Below are 12,786 nucleotides of genomic sequence, written 5' to 3'. Positions count from 1 at the left end.
TTTACATAAGATGATGTTCTTTTCAGTTCTGTATCATTGGCATTTAGGTGAGGGAATGAAGGATGGGGGATGTGGTAAACAGATTCAGGTCAAATGTGGGAATGTATGTTTAGACATTATGTATTGCTACAGCCTTTCTCCTACAGCTAATTAGTTCTTGTAAATATTTTCACTTTTGGAAAACTAGCAGTGAATAACAAATAGGAAGCATTCTTGCAACATATAAAAAAAGATGAGTGTCTGCTTTTACATGCCAGGAGCTTCCCTGTGATATGCATGCAAACTCCAGTTAGCTACAATTCAGTGCAGATAAAATAAAATTGCCAATAGAAGTGTGGATGTGGGACAAAGGAATTCATCCTAAGAGACTGTCAAAGGAAGAAAAATACCAAGACTGCATTACAATAAACATATAGTCAAAATTATTTGTGTACAATGCCACATTATTTCCAAAATTAGTCTGAATATTCAGTTTGGAGTTTTCCTTTATTTAATATATTATGGATAAATAATAGCCTTGCTTTGGGTAATGGGATATTGCATATAAAGTATAACACATTCTTTCAGGCTGGTCTTGGAAGCAGTTTACACATGATGTGTACACAATCCATATCTATCCTGTGTCTGTCCTAGCTGTGTTTTAAGTTCAGTACTGTGTACACAGATTTGTGTCTCTTAGAGGAGGACGCAGTTAGCATGAACTGTTGGAGCTAGGTCTTCATTCAGGAAAGGGTACAGTTGGCAAACCAAATAGAAGTGGCAAAAAACATTCCTGGCTACCACGCTCACCTCCACATCTGTAACTGAGGCAAAATCAAGAGTACCTACCCCCAAACAAATAAACTGTTTTAGAACAGGTTGAATACTTCTTCCAGACTCATCAGTACCACCAACCAATAGTAACGATTTAGTCTGAATGTTTTAAAATTAGAACTACCTACTATACATTCTAACATGAGTTTGGCCAAACTGCGAGAGGCAGTGAAGGATAGGCGTGCCTGGCGTGCTCTGGTCCATGGGGTCACGAAGAGTCGGACACGACTGAACGACTGAACAACTATACATTCTGAACCTGCCACAGTTGCCATCTTCTCTTGCCCATTTTCCACCCTTATACTCAACTACATTCACAGACTTCAAACTAATTGTCATTAATTGAGAACATTAATTGAGAAAATCTTGATAGTACAGTTTCTGCTGTTTCCAAACTGGGAGCTCTTAGGTCCAAACAAGAAGCTACTTTAAGTGTATATCAAGTTACTATGTGCTTTTCTTTTCCATATTTACTTACTGGTGCTGAGGTGGCTGATTTTAACTGGGACTGAAGTACGAGGCAATGGGATGATTAACCTTTTCCTTCCCAGCTGTGATCCCAATCACACCCACACCCACACCCACCCACACCCCTGAGGCTTAGGGAGGGGCAAAGACCCACCACATCTGTAATCCAATACGTAAAAATATAGCACAACATGTTAATTGACCCTTAGATATATCCAAGATACAAGTTGGCCTAAGCAGTCTTGATTTCTGCTCTTCGTGATACATGGCAAAGAGGTTTTCACAAAACTCCAAAGAAAAATTAAATGTTCTGCCATAGTTACCAATGTAAAGGTACAAACAGGATCAGTTTCTTATCTACTTTTTTTGTAGTGAAGAAAGATTTGTGAGAATTCAGTTCCAAAATGCAAGCCATTTTAAAGAGCATCTGCCAGCTGAGTATGTGCAAACCTCAGGTTCCATTATATATACTGTACCATTCTCCAGGGAACTCATTTACCATGAAGCTAATTTCACATCTCATTTATTATCTGAATTAGGATAAATAGTTCCCAGTTTCTTCTAGCTCTAAGAACTTTTACAGATCCAGCTTGAATGAAACTTACAAGGCTCATATGTAGTTGGTCAAATATTACATAAGAAATAATTCTTTGTAAATGAGAATTATACATTATATTTAACTTACCGTATAAAGAGAAATACTGATTATTTTTAGAACAAATTGAACTTTCTATTATCTAAAACTGCCGCAGTAAGGACAAAGCTGATGCTATGGAAATTCATAGGTTAATATGTCTCTTGGCAGATATGAAGGGAACCATGAAGGCAATTCCTTCTAACAGTAGTATGACCCGTTCTTCCCAATTCTTCCATAACTTCTGTGGTTATTCAGAATGTATAATCTACCTTCTGAGATTTTGAGAAGTTAACTTTGTATTTTGTAGCTGCTGGATTTTTCTTTTACTTTTTTACTGCTTGTTTTATTCTGCAGTTTTCTGCTATTTCAATATATATATATATATATATATATATATATATATATATATATGTGTGTGTGTGTGTGTGTGTGTGTGTGTATATATATATATATATATATATGTTTATATTTCTTATTATTTTAATTTGGGTGTATGTGTGCCATCTTCTATTTCTATTCTATTTTCAAAAGCAGAATAGATTGTTTGGGCACAGAATGTGCACAGAATAGTGGAAACATGAAATAATACACAAGCGTGGGTCTTGATGTTGCAAGATAGACTAACAGGCAGCATGTGCTAACAGCTTCCATCTTGTCAGCCTGAGGCCTAAAAGGAAGAGGGAAATTGTGTTGGATGGTTAATTAATTCAGACCCCAGTTCCCCCCAAATCCTGGAGTTCTAAGCCATTTTAAAGGACTGCGGAAGGAAAGCTCATGTCCCATTGCCTCTAGAGTGGCCACTGATGCATCACTTTAAAAAAAGGCAATGCATCACAAAAAAAGGAAAAAGAAGACAGTTTTGTGTCATATCTGCATATGCTAATTTATTTGGAGAGAAGCAAATCTAGAAATAACTACTATAATTTACAAAGAAATATAATCTGTTTTACCAGCGTTTGGGAGACTGAGACTAGGTGAACTTTGTGCCGGCATAGTGTGCTGTCCAGGTACCAACGGTTGATGGACAACTTCAAGGCCCCCTGCTGTCCCTTCCTATCTTTAAATAGGACTTGGGTCAAACAGTCCTTCAAAAAGAGGTCTGCCCTCTGTGAAGTAGGACACATCATTCCCCCAAGTGCCTCTGTCTGCAAATGGGTCGCAATCTCCCCTCCCCTCTTTGTTGCAGCTTAGTTGTTGTGCACATGGAGCACAGACCAAGCTGATCCGGTGGTGGAAAGATGCCATGCCAGTCATTCCACTCCTGTTCCTGTCCTATCCTCACCCCACCTCTGCCTATTCCCTATGCTGTCACCATGATGCATCCTGCTGTGACTGAATGTGTTATATACTCTAGACAATTCAGTCTTTTCTAGATCTATGTGTTTACAGCAAAATGTAAACGAAGTTTTCTTGGATACTTTTTTCTATAGAACTGTGTAAGAGGAAAGACAAAAGTAAAATATCTTTGTCTATAACACACTCATTTTCCTCCCCAAAGTTTAACGAATCAGCTATATATGATTAATCATATCAGGCATCCTATAGCTAAAACTATTTTGAGAAACAAATGCTAAACTGGTAATAAATCATTAAACTGAACTAAATAGCCAAGGCACAAAAAACTTTTCAGACAGAGATAGGCCTTCATTCCTTTAAACAATACAGAAGAAACCATGAGATGAAAAATGAGATAAGATATAAGCAAATATGATAAATGCAAAGCAATTAATTTTAATCCAGTGTTTCAAAATTAAGAAAATTGACTTTAGAGTCAATGTCATTTTTCATCACGTTGTTGCTAATGCCAAAAATTGGGTCTATTTTTCATTTTAACGCAGTGGGAGTTGAATCAAAAAGTCTTTGTATTGGAACTAATTAGAAACTGATTGCTTCCTCCTCTTCTGTTTCCCCTGCCCCATCTTTTCAGTAGCAACTAAATGCTTTTTTTCTGAGCCCATTTTTTATGTTCCTAAAAAACTAAGTGATGTACAATGGACCCTTTCCACAGGTTCACAAGTCAAAAGTATTATGAAATGACAGTTTGTTCAGAAATAGATGTGAAGGCCTAGGATTTCACAGAAGATGGGCATCTGGTAGACAAGGATCTGACTGTAAGGGAGTTCACTTCCTCGCAAGCACTGTTTATGTAGACTGGCAAAACCTATTCAGCAACACCAAATGTTCCTTTGGTGAAGCCTTGCCCTGGACCGGGCACCCCCAAACTTTGGCCCTCCAGATGTTTTGGACTACAATTCCCATCATCCCTGACCACTGGCCCTGTTAGCTAGGGATCATGGGAGTTGTAGGCCAAAATATCTGGAGGGCCACAGTTTGGAGATGCCTGCCCTGTACAATTCAGAGAATACACCTGAAGATCAGAGGGACTGGCTATCCCTCTGTACTAAAAGCGTCAAGAGCTTACTGTGAGCCACTGTTGTTTGCTAATTATCCCATTGTGATTGGAAACCCTTGGACAGTTTTATTGTACTACAGACTTACAGTATGGGCGAATTTATTGTTCTTGGACCACATGAGTAATGTACTAACTTCTAGTTGTACTGTCAAATAAAACTGAGCTTTATCTCTTCCGTTTTGTAGTCTGGATTTCTGTTCCAGTGTACATGGCTTCTTTGATGCAGACAACTTTCCTATTTCTGAGGCTGCAATACTCTAACCACTTCACCAAGAATAAGTCCCTTAGACCTCAGCTGGATTACGTCTGAGTAGACATGTATAGCATGTTGTGAATTTCATGTTAGACTTAAACAACATGAAAGTAATGCAGTCTGACAGCAAATTATTTTGGCACAAAGTAGTATTTTCTGTTAGTTTATGCTAGGGACTAGTGCAAACATCAAGTTTCTTCCAGTTCAGACTTTGGTAACTTGTCTGTGAATAGCAATGTGACTGTCAGGGAGCAAAACGGGGCTGGGGAAAGCAGCGCAGGGGAAAAAGGGAGAGAAAGTTGGAAAACAGCCAGGCTGGGGGAGGAGAAGGCATATAGAGACAAAGGGGCAATTATAGCAACAGATACGTCATCCTCAAGCAGCCCCCCCGAGCCGGAGTTGTCGGATGAAAGAGAAAGCACTCAATTTAGGAACAGACAGGGGGAGGAGAGTAGGGGGGAAAGAAAGAGACATAAACGTCACTTCAGATTGAACCGGAAATTCCTGTGCTGGAAAGCGCACGAAGAAAGCAGTTAGGTTTTTTGCAGTAATGGAGGACAGACGAGATTTATTGCTCTGTAATTAGCAAGGACAATAAAATGCTTTGAAAATCGAGAACTGAGCCGGGTGTTATCTCACAGCAACATCCGACGGCAAGGGTTGCCGTGACAACAAAACCTAACTCTTCCGAAAATGCTGTGAGGCTGTTGGCAGCGGCAAACAATGTCGGAGCTTGAACGGAGGCTGCAGGCCGAGAAAGCCCTCTGGGAGGGGCAGGCCAGGGAGGCAGTTTTGAAGGCTCGAGAAGAGGGACAAGCCAGGATTGCTGATCTGGAGGAGAGAAACCGGCAATCGGAGCTTCGAAACGCCAAGTTGCAGGAAGATTTGCAACATCTTGAGATAAGACTGGATGAGGCACGGAAGTCTGGTGGGGGAGGAGCAACAGCTATCGTGACTCAGCGGCAGCAGATTGCATCAGTGAGTAAGTTCGATGGCAACCCCAGGGACTATTTGGGATTCAGAACTGAAATTGATTATGCCCTTAAGATACGGGGGAAGGATTTCCAGACTGATGCTGAGAAGGTGGCCTTTATAATTTCCCATTTATCGGGGGGAGCCAGGGAATGGTTACGCCCTCTTTTGGCAAGTGATAACCCAGCGCTTGGGAATCTCCAGGACTTCCTGGATGCCATGGCGGCGCATTACACCAGTGACATTGACAATGAAATAACCAAACAGGAAATCATGAGCCTCCGACAAGGGGAGGGGACTGTGAGAGATTATGTGGCGAAATTTACCCTCTTATGTCATAAATTGGGGTGGGAGATTTTGGCCCCACAAACGGAAGCGCTGTTTCAGCAGGGTTTGAATCCCGAAATTTTGGATGAAATAAGCAGGGGACCACGACCAAAAGACACTGATGCTTACATCAAGACTGCCCTGCAAGTGGGGGTTCGAGAGGAACAAAGGGCCTGGGAAAGGCGGAAGGGGGCCAGCAAAAGGTTTTCCACGGATTACAGGAGGCCTTTTCCCAGCGTCCAGCCAATGCAGGGCAACAGGCAGCACCTACCCCCGGAAGAGCCGATGGAGGTCGGTCGTTTGGACACGAGGGAGGGCCCCAAAGCCACGCCTAGCAGGGGGAGAGAGGACAAGCGCAAATGCTTTGTATGTGACAAACCGGGTCATCTAGCCCGGAATTGTCCCCAGAAACGAGTGTGGCAAGGAATGGCAGCGGCTGCGGTGCAGGAGGAGGGAGAGGAAGCACCAGTGCAGGGAAACGCCAAAGCCTGGTTGGAAACAAGAGAGGGGAAGACCAACCAGGCGGAACGCAAGTAGACCCCCCACAGAGGCAGAGGGCAGTGGTTCCACGGGCGCCCAGACCGGGAATTGTGCTGATGGTACGGCTGGAATTGCCAAATGGGTACCCCCTTGAGGTAGAAGCTCTACTAGATTCGGGCAGCTCTGCCCCTTTCATGTCCAAAAGCTTTGCCAAAGCCCACCAGATCCATTTGTTGCCTTTGGACTTTCCCCTGGTGGTGACCACAATTGATGGGAGAGAGCTGCTGGGGGGCCAAGTGAGGCATCAGACACCGCCCATGAGAATGAGCGTCTCGAGGCATCAGGAAGTGATTGCTTTCAATGTCACACACCTGTCGGGGGCGCCGATCATATTGGGCATGAGTTGGCTAGATCTTCACGATCCGGTCGTGGCCTGGCACCAGAGATCGCTCACCTTTGGATCTTCGCATTGCACGGAGAATTGCCTGATGGAGGAGGGATCGTCGGAGACGGGGGGCAGGATCGCCGCAGTACGGTTGGAAGAGTCCAGGGGGATTCCGCCACAGTACGAAGAATTCCAAGACGTGTTCAGTGAAGAGGAAGCTAACAGGCTGCCCCCCATAGGCCGTATGATTGTCAAATTGAGTTGCTGCCGGGGGCAAAGTTGCCTGCAGGAAAATTGTATTCCATGTCGGAGCAGGAGCTGCAGGAGCTGAAGGAATTCCTCACACTGAACTTGCAAAGGGGGTTCATACGAGAATCCAAAGCGGTCGGAGGGAGCCCCATCTTCTTCGTGGACAAGAGAGGCACGACGCAAAAACGCCTCATATGTGACTACAGGATTTTGAATTCGCGAACGAAACCAACCGCCTTTCCGATGCCAAGGATCGACGACTTGTTGGCGGCAGTGCGAAAAGGGAAAATTTTTACAAAGTTGGACTTACGAGGAGCTTACAACCTCATAAGAATCAGAGAAGGAGATGAGTGGAAAACAGCCATGTTTACCCCGTTTGGCACCTACGAATACACAGTTATGCCATTTGGATTACAGGCCGGCTCCCACACCTTTCAAGCCTTTATGCACCATGTGCTGGGACCCTTGTTGTACCGGAGCTGTGTATGTTTTTTGGACGATATCTTGATTTATTCGGACAATGAGAAGCAGCATGAGCAGCATGTCAGACAGGTGTTGCAGAAATTGAAACAGCATCATCTGTATGCGAAGCTGGAGAAATGCCAATTTCATGTCCAGCAAGTGGACTTTCTGGGGTACAGGGTGTCGGACAAAGGCCTGGCAATGGACGGGGAGAAGGTAAAGGCCGTGTTGGATTGGAAAACACCCAAAACCAGAAAAGATGTACAACGCTTCATTGGGTTCAGCAATTTCTACCGCAAGTTCATCAGGAATTTTGCGCAGCTCACTAGCCCGATAACCGACACGTTGAGTACTAAGAAGAAGTTTCAGTGGACTCCAGAGGCGCAGGAGGCGTTTGAGCAGTTACGCAAGGTATTCGCCTCGGAGGAACAGCTGCTGCACCTCAACACGGAGCGGCCCATACGCATGGAAACTGATGCGTCGGACAGGGCGGTAGGAGCGGTACTGCTGCAACAGGATGCAGCAGGCGACTGGAGACCTTGTGCGTTTTTCTCGAGAAAACTCAGCAAATCGGAACGCAACTACACCATCTGGGACAAGGAGCTGTTGGCCATTGTTGCGGCGCTCAAAAAATGGAGGCATTTCCTAATCGGAGCCCGCCACCAGATCCAGATCTACACGGATCACAAGAATCTGGAGTACTGGAGAACAGCCAGAGTGCTCAACCAGAGACAACTCAGATGGGCGGAATTTTTTGCAGACTTTGATTTCAGGATCCATTATGTCCCGGGGGACAAGAATGCGAGGGCGGACGCCTTGTCTCGCAAGCCGCAGTACCTAGAGGACGAGGGAGTGCCGGAGGAGAGACATGTGATGCCACCCGGCCGATGGCAGTGTGCTGGAGCCAGGGATCAAGAGTCTCTCATACGACGTCTAACTAGGGAAGATGCGTTTGCGCAGCAGAAATTCTCAGACCTTCAACAAGGTACAGGGGTGGAAGACGGCTTCTTAGCCAAGGATGAACTGTTGTTCTACAAGGGCGCATTATATGTCCCGGGGGATCAGTTGAGGGCGACGGTTCTCAAGCAACTACACGATAGTCCTTCGGCAGGGCACCCGGGACAGCGAAAGACCTTGCAGTTGGTCACCCGGGATTTCTGGTGGCCAGGGGTGCAGGAGGACGTCAAAGACTACGTGCAAGCTTGTGATTTGTGTCAACGGGTCAAAAGTGACAATAGACCTCCTGCAGGACTGCTGCATCCCATGCCCACCCCGGGGAGGCCATGGGAGATGGTGTCTATTGACTTTCTCACCGATCTGCCGGCGTCTAAAGGCAAGACGGCAGTGCTGATCGTAGTGGACATGCTCACCAAGATGTGCCATTTTGTGGCTTGTCCCAGGGCGGTGTCGGCAGAGGAGACAGCCAGGTTGTTTGTAGACCACGTCTTCAAGCTGCATGGAGTACCCTCGAGGGTCGTGAGCGACAGAGGCCGCCAATTTACGTCGCGGTTCTGGCGCAAGCTCATGGAGCTCCTGGGCGTGGAACTCAACTTGTCGACGGCCAGGCACCCGCAAACGAATGGGCAGGCAGAGAGGGCCAACGCTATTCTGCAGCAGTACCTACGTTGCTACGTTAGCCAACGACAGACGGACTGGCCAAAGTTCCTAGCCTTAGCGGAATTTGCCTATAATAACTCAGTTAATGTTTCCACAGGGATGACACCCTTTCTTGCGAACTATGGAGGACATCCGAAGTCGTTCCCGAGGGGAGAGGATCGGGGCCCGAGCGTGCCAGCGGCAGAAAATTTTGCGGAGGAGATGCTCCACCTGCACGAGCAACTCAAGAACACGCTGGACAGGGCCAAAGAAGCCTATAAGAGGGCTTCGGATCAGCATCGGAGGGAGGGGGAGGTCATCAGGGTGGGGGACAGGGTATGGTTGTCATCCAGGGGGCTGCCCACCAGAAGCAGGTGCAGGAAGTTAGAGCACAAACGTTTGGGACCCTTCGAGGTAGTGGGCCAGGTCAATCCTGTCGCCTTCAAGCTGAGGCTGCCAGAGGACATGAGAATTCACCCAGTGTTCCACAGAGCGCTGTTGACACCCTACAGGGAAGGGCACCCTTATCAAGGGGAAGGGGGGGTGACACCAGGGCCTTCAGTGGAGGCAGTGGGGGGCGGCAATGAGGTCACGGAGATTCTCGATTCCAGGTGGAGGGAAGGGCAGGTAGAGTACTTGGTGGCATGGGAAGGGGAGGACCCCGAGAACAACACATGGATGCGCCATGATGATATTCAGGAGGAGTACCTCAAGGCTGAATTCCATGCGCTATACCCACAAAAGCCGGCCCCACCAGGGTATGAATGCTGGCAGGGTTATCAGGAGGAGGGGATGGGGGACCAAGGGTCCCGAGGAAGGGATGAGGCAGGGGGATCCCATCCAGACTGGTCGGAGGAGGAGGAGGTTGACGAGGTAGTGTCGTTCGCACCATTTACTACGGAACAGTGGAAAACAGTGTTTGAGTCGGATGACAACGAGGATACAGATTTCCTGGGGTTTGTCACTCCACCGCGCACGGAACGGTGGCAGCAAGGGAGCAGGCAGGAGGAGCATGTTAGCACATTCCCTCACCATCCGATTGAGTCAAGCGACTCAGGGGGGGAAGGGGGCCTTGAGGAGGGAGTGGATGTCAGGGAGCAAAACGGGGCTGGGGAAAGCAGCGCAGGGGAAAAAGGGAGAGAAAGTTGGAAAACAGCCAGGCTGGGGGAGGAGAAGGCATATAGAGACAAAGGGGCAATTATAGCAACAGATACGTCATCCTCAAGCAGCCCCCCCCGAGCCGGAGTTGTCGGATGAAAGAGAAAGCACTCAATTTAGGAACAGACAGGGGGAGGAGAGTAGGGGGGAAAGAAAGAGACATAAACGTCACTTCAGATTGAACCGGAAATTCCTGTGCTGGAAAGCGCGCGAAGAAAGCAGTTAGGTTTTTTGCAGTAATGGAGGACAGACGAGATTTATTGCTCTGTAATTAGCAAGGACAATAAAATGCTTTGAAAATCGAGAACTGAGCCGGGTGTTATCTCACAGCAACATCCGACGGCAAGGGTTGCCGTGACAGTGACCAACAAAAACTGTGTCTGCAGGACGTCAAAAGGAATCTAAAATTTGAGTGTATGAATAAATATTTGGTTATTTAAATAGGTTGCTCTTTCAAGTACTGAATAATTATTCACTCTCTAATGTTATGTAAATCATTGTTGCAGTTTTTCATGCAAAATTGCACACTAAATTCCCATTCTCAGCATTTTAGCCAATTCAGTCTAGGATATGTGGATAATGAGAATTACAAAAAGCAGCAGGGGTAATCAACTTATACAATGTAGCTATGTATGAACAGAACTTTGTAAGAGTTGTTAATAAAGACCTGCAGCAGTTATTATGGAATAATAAGAGATCAGAGGCATTTTTAGTGGTTTCTTATAATTTGGCAGCACCACATGGGGGCAATTAACACAGTTTCCAACCACACAGAATCGATAAAATCCAGCACACTTTAGGAGCAAATGTTAGGTGATAAACAAGCAAACTACTTGATGCCCCAAACTAACATTATGGGTACCTGATTATAGAGGCCTTTAGATTTCTATAGCTATTATTAAAGGCATAAGAAAGACTTTTTTGTATACCATTTTGTCACTGCTAGCCAATTATGTTTAATGTATTTTATTAGTATGAAACAACAGAGGAAACTGAAACAACTGTATGAAAAATAAAAGTATAGAGTAGCACTGTGCTCTGTGAATGAAACTTGCACCAGGAATTGATTTTCCACTGAAGAGAAAAGCAAAGACTGAATGGCACAAATCCAAAATTCCCTTCCATGGATGGAATGAGTTCACATTTATGAAACAGAACTTTTCCACCTCCACCTTCCACTGCTGCCTCCTGCTTTCCACACCATATTGTGGCCCTCCCTCATTTTATGATCTTTTATATGTGGCAGCCATTTTGTGTTATGCTACACGAAATTAGAAGATGCCTGCTTCTTGGGAGAAAAGCAATGACAAACCTAGACAGCATCTTAAAAAGCAAAGACATCACCTTGCCGACAAAGGTCCGTATAGTTAAAGCTACCGTATGGTTTTCCCAGTGGTAATGTACGGAAGTGAGAGCTGCACCATAAAGAAGGCTGATCGCCGAAGAATTGATGCTTTTGAATTATGGTGCTGGAGGAGACTCTGGAGAGTCCCATGGACTGCAAGAAGATCAAACCTATCCATTCTCAAAGAAATCAGCCCTGAGTGCTCACTAGAAGGAGATCCTGAAGTTGAGGCTCTAGTACTTTGGCCACCTCATGAGAAGAGAAGACTCCCTAGAAAAGACCCTGATGTTGGGAAAGATGGAGGGCACAAGGAGAAGGGGACGACAGAGGATGAGATGGTTGGACAGTGTTCTCGAAGCTACTAACATGAGTTTGGCCAAACTGCAAGAGGCAGTGAAGGATAGGCATGCCTGGCGTGCTCTGGTCCATGGAGTCACAAAGAGTCGGACACGACTGAACGACTGAACAACAACAACACCCCACACACAGCCATTTTGTGACTGATGCCCACAACACTTCCACAGAATTCAAAATGTGCCCAGGTTAGTGATCCCTTTACAATATATTTTGCTGCTAAGTATACACAAAAGATATGCCCAGTTAATGTTTGATCAGAAATTGTTTCAAAGGAAATGTGATCTAGCAGTCAAACTTCCATTTGGAAAGGAAAGGAAAAAATCTTCATAAACGTTTTGTGTCATTCTAAGCAAGCATACCTGAAATGGCTCTGAACTCTCAACGTAGAGCACTTTCTTTATCCATTTGTCGCCTTGATTGCCAAATGTTTGCCACAGCAGCTGTCCCCTTGTATTGCTCACAGTTCTCTGGGAAACTGCCAGCCTGTAAATGTGCTTTCCAAACATATGATAATAGAAGCGAAAAATGCAGCTTTTATTTCCATGTGCAAAGGTAGAGTTAAAGACTGGGCTTAGCAAAGCGGCTTGGTTTTGGAACATCTGTGGCTCTGAAGACTCAATGTAAAGGTAATGCCCTTTGGCTGTGCCCAAAGTGTGGTCCTTCATTGGCCCGGTGTTAAAAGTGGAGGTTGGCCCTTGGTTTCTGGTCCAGTCAAAGTCATCATCGACATCTTGTTCCCAGTTGCAGAGGCCAAGTTCAAAGTCGCACTGCAGCTCAGTTGCTGAAACCAGTGAATGCATATGCCTTTGATTTTTAAATGCCAGAGAGATGCCACATCCCCACCCCACCCCACAGGTCAATACTATATGTG

The 12,786-nt window shown here is 45.6% G+C and overlaps 1 protein-coding gene across 1 annotated transcript in view; it reads right to left on the bottom strand.

Moving 5' to 3' along the window:
* MALRD1 (MAM and LDL receptor class A domain containing 1) overlaps nt 1–12,786 on the bottom strand; it is a 182,457-nt gene that overhangs the window by 165,155 nt on the left and 4,516 nt on the right. Inside the window, exon 5 of the mRNA XM_033165258.1 lies at nt 12,275–12,696. Coding sequence (XP_033021149.1) covers nt 12,275–12,696 — 422 coding nt within the window. The remainder of the gene's footprint in view (nt 1–12,274; nt 12,697–12,786) is intronic.

The sequence above is a fragment of the Lacerta agilis genome, chromosome 12 (genome assembly GCF_009819535.1).
Source record: "Lacerta agilis isolate rLacAgi1 chromosome 12, rLacAgi1.pri, whole genome shotgun sequence".
Taxonomy (NCBI): Eukaryota; Metazoa; Chordata; class Lepidosauria; order Squamata; family Lacertidae; genus Lacerta; species Lacerta agilis.
Note: the sequence above shows the minus strand (reverse complement) of the source record. Positions and strands in the feature narration are given on the sequence as shown.